Source organism: Ceratina calcarata, unplaced genomic scaffold (assembly GCF_001652005.2).
Source record: "Ceratina calcarata isolate Rehan_Ccalc_2016 unplaced genomic scaffold, ASM165200v1 scaffold373.2, whole genome shotgun sequence".
In the NCBI taxonomy this organism is placed as follows: domain Eukaryota; kingdom Metazoa; phylum Arthropoda; class Insecta; order Hymenoptera; family Apidae; genus Ceratina; species Ceratina calcarata.
In genome coordinates this window covers 30,044-37,116 of record NW_017160451.1, presented here as the reverse complement: position 1 = coordinate 37,116, position 7,073 = coordinate 30,044, and the positions used below count along the sequence as shown (strand labels likewise).

General features: G+C 34.6%; 2 protein-coding genes across 3 annotated transcripts; one reads left to right on the top strand and one right to left on the bottom strand.

Moving 5' to 3' along the window:
- Nucleotides 1–224: 224 nt before the first annotated feature.
- On the top strand, nucleotides 225–4,013 carry LOC108625855 (ATP-dependent DNA helicase DDX11). 2 transcript variants are annotated; one of them, XM_018026179.2, is made up of 6 exons: nucleotides 225–1,004; nucleotides 1,074–2,104; nucleotides 2,806–3,029; nucleotides 3,093–3,272; nucleotides 3,337–3,552; nucleotides 3,619–4,013. In XM_018026179.2, the coding sequence occupies exons 1-6, from the start codon at nucleotides 328–330 to the stop codon at nucleotides 3,871–3,873; spliced, it is 2,583 nt and encodes an 860-aa protein (XP_017881668.1). In that variant the 5' UTR covers nucleotides 225–327; the 3' UTR covers nucleotides 3,874–4,013. The 2 variants fall into 2 exon arrangements, with proteins under 2 accessions (XP_017881668.1, XP_026670110.1); XM_026814309.1 differs by having other exon boundaries at nucleotides 3,607–3,682.
- LOC108625856 (aldose 1-epimerase) lies at nucleotides 2,128–7,067 on the bottom strand (the record flags this gene model as incomplete). The annotated part of the gene is made up of 10 exons (XM_018026181.2): nucleotides 2,128–2,898; nucleotides 3,891–4,000; nucleotides 4,481–4,690; nucleotides 4,902–5,007; nucleotides 5,066–5,166; nucleotides 5,833–5,997; nucleotides 6,053–6,280; nucleotides 6,557–6,705; nucleotides 6,776–6,955; nucleotides 7,016–7,067. Coding segments are annotated over 9 exons (1,284 nt in total), but the record flags the coding sequence as incomplete, so codon positions are not given.
- Between the last annotated feature and the right edge of the window lie 6 nt (nucleotides 7,068–7,073).

Genomic DNA, 7,073 nt, shown 5'->3' with positions numbered 1-7,073 from the left:
ATCATCAGATCTCTCTAAGATTTTACACATATATTTGTGGTGCTCTATTGAATACTCATGCAAAATTTCAAAACATTCTGTAGAAAATGGATTTTGGGACTAACGTCCTTAAAGGCATATACATACGGCATGTACGTATGCACGCACACATGGGATCGTTCACACATTTATACACTTTAGTTCGTGAACCTTTGGTACGAGGCGCTAGAAACTTTACTTCAACTCGCCCCACTTAGGTTTGCCCCCCCAGCTTGGCAGGAGCCTGTAAGTGAGTACCAGTTGATTTGTTGTTTTGAATATACTTTTAGTTCTGAATCATTCTTTAATATGCAAACTACGGAAGAGTTTCCATTCCCTTTTCCTCCTTATCCAATACAAAACGAATTTATGAAGGAGTTGTATAAATGTTTGGAAGATTCGAAATTAGGAATCTTCGAGAGTCCGACAGGTACGGGTAAATCTATGTCAATTATTTGCGGCAGTTTGAAATGGTTACTCGATTACGAAGAAGGGGAAAGAGACAAATTAAATCATACAATTTCTGAACTTGACGAACAGATAAAGAAATGTTCGCACTCTTCGAAAAATTGGTTCTCCGTGCAAACGGAACAAATAGAATTGAATACTAAAAGGCAAATATTACAAGCGAAACTGAACAGTATTCTTCAATACGAGAGGAAGAAGAACACACTGAAAGAAATGGCTAAAAATATGGATAAGAATAATAAAGCTCGACAAATCAGGCGGGCTTTCGCGAAAGATAAGACTGAGAAAGAAAATGACCTGGTTGAAACCAGTGGGAATGAGAATACCGAAGACGATTTACTTTTAGAAGAAATTCAAGACTCAGAAAATTCTGAGGATGAAGACAAACCAGAGGAAACTTATGAAAGTACAAAGATCTTTTTCTGTTCCAGAACTCATTCTCAATTGTCTCAATTTATAGGAGAACTGAAAAAGAGTCCTTACTCCAAAAACATATCTGTTGTAACATTGGCATCTAGGTATTTCCGCGACATTTATTTCATAAAGTGAATATCAAGTGCAAAGACACTTAAATTTCCTTATTTTAGGCAAAATTATTGCATTAATAAGAACGTAAAGAAACTGAAACATTTGAATCTAATAAATGAATGTTGTTTGCAATTGCAAAAGAAGAAGACGACTGTTAAAGATGAGAAAGACGTTAAGAAGAAGAAGGTGGCAAATGGCTGTCCTTTGGTACCAGGAAATCAAGACTTGTTAATAGGAGAAACATTGATGGAGATTCAAGATGTTGAGGAAATTGTAAAGAATGGAGAAAATCTTAAAACTTGTCCATATTATGGATCAAGGAAAGCTGTCCCACATAATCAGCTGATATTAATACCATACAATTCCGTATTACACAAAAACACACGAGTCAGTTCTGGAATCAACTTGAAAGGAAATATATTAATAATTGACGAAGCACATAACTTGCTTGAGGCTATTGAAAGAATACATAGTGTTGTGATCACGGGTAGAAACCTGCTACACTGTTACAGCCAACTTTGCCAATACCAGAAGAGATTCCAAGCTTTATTCTCTGCTAAAAACGTTTTGAGCTTGAGTCAGTTGAGTTTCTGCTTGAAAAAGTTACTGGTAGTCCTCGGAGCTAGCACAAAATCAAATCCTAACGATCCTGTAAATGCAGGGAACGCATGCTCAAAATTATATAAAATAGAGGACTTTGAGGTAGCAACAGAAATTGACACAGTAAATATATTTGAATTACTGAAGTTTATTAAGAATTCGCGATTGAGTCACAAACTACAGGGGTTTACGGAACAGTACGATACAACTGTAAAAATTCATAAACGCGATTCAAAGGCGGATGGTGTAAAGCAATTTTTAAATTCGATTAAAGCCGGTGGTACAGAATCGAACGTACCACAGGGAAATGTAGACGTTGTATCCGATGAAGAACGGCCAAACAATCCGATAATTTCAATTATAGGCTTCTTAGAATGTTTGCAAAGTTGCTGCTCCGACGGACGTATTTTCGTTGTTCCTGGCGCAACTGTAGGACAGGGTGTTATCAAATTTCTTTTACTGAATCCGGCGGCACACTTCCATGATATCGGTAAGACATAGAACAATTCAACACTAGAACTACTGATTTTTTTTTATACAGCGGATTAAACGATCAAACTGCTCCAGTATATTCTATAAGTAAAAACAAGAAAAAAGTATCATAAACCTAGATTGGGAAACGCTTTATAATAAAAATATAAAGTGAAGAAATACCTAATATCAGTTCCGAAATGTCAGAACGTAGTACAGTTTCATACAAACTGTCAAGAGTGTTTAGAAACGAAGATTAATAAAGCTAATGTAGTTCTGTTTACGGTTTCTATGATGGAAATTTTTGATCTGCCATTAGAGAATATCAGCGAAGATTCCCTGGTAGAAGAGTGCCAGATTTCATGATGTTCAGCAGAGCTTTTACACAGTTGCGAAAGACAGGCTCAAATTGAAACTGAACAGCTGTGTGCGTCTACCCCTTCGCATACAAAGAATTTTAAATTTTGAAATGGAAACGTAAACTTCTTTCCAATGTAATAAACCTGGATAATAAAACGTTTGCAGATCCACGTTTATATAACATATTTTCTTATTTTTGCTCATAAAACGTTCTGGTGTAATTTGTTTATTTAATCCGTAGGCAGCCTATACATGCATTTCTCCATTATAAACCCGTAATTTTGACTGGTTTGGTAGTTCTAGTGTTAAGTATCATTACCGTTATAATTGTTCCGTATACAAGTTCTGTTTGTAATTTAGTCCGAGATGCGAGGGCAGTAATATTGGCTGGAGGAACAATGGCACCGATGAACGAATTTACAGAGCAACTGTTTATAGCAGCTGGCGCTAAGCCTGAAAGAATTGTTACATTTTCTTGCGATCACGTAGTTCCCGAAGAAAACATTCTATGTAGTATCGCGACTCATGGTCCGTCAGGAATAGAGTTTGAATTTAATTTTCAAAGTCGACAAAACACAAAATTGGTAAATATCTCAATTAAAATGAATTTAGACGGACAGATAAATGTTATAGTAAAAATATTTTAGCTAGATGAACTAGGAAGAGCGCTATTAAATTTATGTAACATTATACCAGCTGGAATCGTAGTATTCTTACCCTCTTATAACTTCGAAGAGGTGATTTACAAACACTTGGAGAAGACTGGTCTTATAACGAAACTTTCTACGAAAAAACGTATCTTCCGAGAACCTAAATTAGCGTCTCAGGTATTACTTATACTTAATTTAAAAAAAATTATGCGTGGGAAGGTAACGAAGTTGTAAATCGTAGGTAAATGAAATTTTGGAACAATATTCGCTTCACATAAAGAAGCCGCAAAGTCCGCAAAATGGATCGTTATTGTTTAGTGTGGTTGGAGGTAAATTAAGCGAGGGATTAAATTTTTCTGACGACTTGGGTAGATGCGTCGTAGTCGTAGGAATGCCTTATCCTAATATTAAGTCACTGGAGTTACAAGAGAAGATTAAATACCTGAATGAGAACGTTGTACGTATTCAATTATTTTTGATAAAAAATATTTTAAGTTTATTTAATGATAAGTTTATTTACTAGAAATCGGGCGCTGGTCAAAACTTCTATGAAAATTCGTGTATGAAGGCAGTAAATCAATGCATCGGACGAGCTATTCGCCACATTAACGATTATTCAACCGTGGTATTATTAGATAAACGCTATACTACTAAGACGAAAACGCTTCCAAATTGGATTCAACGCACGTTAGTGATCCATGACAGTTTTGGTAAAATGATTGGAACCATCGGAAAGTTTTTTAATAGTAAAAAAAACAAACTGATCGTGGTGAAATAAATGATGTTGTTACTTACGTGCGGTTCTGGAGATGTTACATATAATTTGACAAGTGCACTTCGAACTTGTAGGTCAGATCATGATAATAAATCTGGCCAGGGTATAATATAGAACATGGAAAATGTGACTGAAAAAGTTAATATTAATTCTCTCATTTGAAGACTTGTCGTGACATTAATATATGAGGTAGTCCACCTAAATGTAGCCACTTAAATATTTTCTTCATTTGCGATAGTAGGAAATATATGTGTATGCGATGAAAATAATATCAAAACGTGCATATTTTACAAAACATTTTTTCTGAATTTTGGGCAACACCAATATAATTATTAGCGATTAATTGAGATTTATACATCTGCAGGTTCTCACTGGTCGCTGCTAAAAATCAAGGATAGTGGTAGAAATGAATTTTATATTTAATTTCAAAATTCAAACTTCGTAAATCATTTTAGATCGAGATCACTTTAAAATCCTGTCACTAACATGTTTGAATGCGTTTCAATGTCAAATAAAGTACGTAAAGGACAAAAATATAAATTTACGAGTAAGAAATATTAATGTGGAATTTAGGTGGACCACTCTATATTTACTCAGGGATGATACTAACATAATGTATTGCACTAGGATAATTTTGTGGTTGAATACTAAACGCGCAATATTTTTTATAACGAGCTCCACGCTTTCCTGAAATAAATTCTATCTTTTTTGGAACTTTACTCGTTCTTTTATAACGTCTTTCTACTCTCATTTCTTCTTCGTCATCATCCTCCTCGTCGCTTCTGTGATCTTCAAACTGTTCTTCATCTTCTTCAATATCCTAGAATTATTATCGGCCTCACAAGCTGCCATTTAAATAACTAATATGTTAATTACTAGGCTGCGGATTTTTGTGCAAAATAAAGCTTGTATCTATTTTGCTGCTGATACTTCATGTACTTTTGTTCACTATATGTATTTTTTACTTTTTCTGTACATTCAATTTTGCTATAAATGCATAAAACCCGCAGTGTATTAATTACGATATTTACTTTCAATAAATCGTAGGTAGATAAAAATTCAGGTACAACTTGAGGCGGTAGCCGACCTCCAGTATAGAGATGCACTCCACGTTGGTCCGAGTAGACCTCTAAAGCACTGAACGAAATAATTGTGTTATTTAAATAAAAGGCTGCTATATTTCATTTATACGTACCGTCCACTTTTTACATGCCATAATTTAGCAACGAACGTGCTACCTGGTTGTCCGCTTCTTGTAACGCATAAATTATGATCGAAGCCTTCTCCGGGCGGTATCTAGCATCGATCGAAAGGGAAATTTAAATGTTTCGGGAATATATACAATGATTCTGGTTAATATTCGGATACACTTCAAAATAGAATAATTTCTTTTAATATTGTATCTAACAATTTCATTTTTTTCAGATATTAGNCTTTTTTATTAGGGTCTCCAATAAACATTTGAAGTATCGTTTGTATATAACTAAGTAAGTTATCTGCATGTACAAACTTTCATAAAAATCAGTGAAAGCATAAAAAAAATAAACACATCGAAACGTATAAAAATTGTTTAATTTGTCCGAATGTCGTGAAAAACTTCACTTTTTTAAATTTCTTATCGCTTCTAGCTCATAGTAACGTTAATCAATTTTTATGAAACTTTGTACACGTATATAACTTACTTAGATCTGCAAACGGGATACTTGAAATTGTTTTTAATTAGACGTCCTAAGTTAAAAATCATGTTCTTCACTTTTTCATTCGCGGCTTTTTATTCGTGGATGAATAGGAATTTTTTTTTAATATTTTGTTACATATTATGTAATGAACGAAGCCTTCTGACATCCCACAGGAAATTAAATTGCTTGGTCAAATATTAAAAAAGTTACTCCGTTTTGAAATGTGTTCGAATACTTCCGTGGGCTACTGTAAATGTTTTAGGAGTACGTGGAAGTTGCACACCTTTTTCATGTACTCTCCTAAGACTCGGGGTATTCGGAAGTCCATCACCGTTCCACCTACGCCGCGTACAGCACCCGTTGGAACTGGGTCCGTATAATCGGCGAACGTCCAACGATCGCAATTCAATAATACCTTATGTTTCCGCAGTTCCGATTCACCGGCATCCTATTACATCTTATTTACTTCACGAAACGTGTGTTTAAAGATCGTTACTACGTACATGCCCAGCCAAATTGAACATAGAACCATGCGATAAATTCACGATTGTTGGTTTCGAAGTTGTTGCCCTCATGCATATATCTAACTTATTATCTGGATTCAATTTAAATCTGATTGTAGTTAACACTGCACCTGGATAGCCTTCTTCGCCATCCGGACTGAGGTAGCTCATTACGACAGAGCATCCGGCGATATACGAGTCCCAAATTTTACGACCAAATCCATTTGTCTAACAAACAGGTGTAAATTATTAAACAAAAATTATTAATATAAATTTAATATAAAACATGAATGTTTTAAAAATATAAGTTATTTATACTATTATAATGATTAAATTAATAATAATTTACTGTTTAAATATTTGCTGACATAATTAGTAGGCTGAGGATGCAAAATAAAACGTTTATCAGTTTAAAGAGTGTGTTTTAGACAAACTATTCCTTTGATTATTTAAGTATTGAAGGACCCATTGCTATTCTGAACGTTTAATAATTAGTGAAATTACTCCTCCGTGTAAATGATGTTTGCCATTAAAGTCGTTCTTTGTCAGGTCGTAATCTTTGCCTCTAATAGTGACGTGCCCGTCCTTAATACGATTCGCACATCTGCCCAGTATGCAACCAAGAAATGGGTTTGTTATGGGATTCGAGTATCCTGCAACAGTCGACTTCATTAATGTTCAAAAACTTTTCGTATCGAAGTTAATGTATTAAGGTTATCGTACCTTTCATGTTTTCAAATCCAAGAACAATGTCAGCAGAATGCCCGTATTTATCAGGAGCCTTCAACGATACAATTGTTGCACCCCAGGTAATAACGACAACTTCCATTCTATTGGTATTTAACAATGTATATGATTTGATCGTTTTTGGCATGGGGTCAGGAAAATCTTGGTCCTTATCGTCTAATCACAATGAAATATTACTTACTCGAATACTAAACAGGAATCAAGCTACATACTTACCAATCCAGACTTCTCCAAATATTCCTTCTGTAATTGTTACATTTTTACAATTACACCC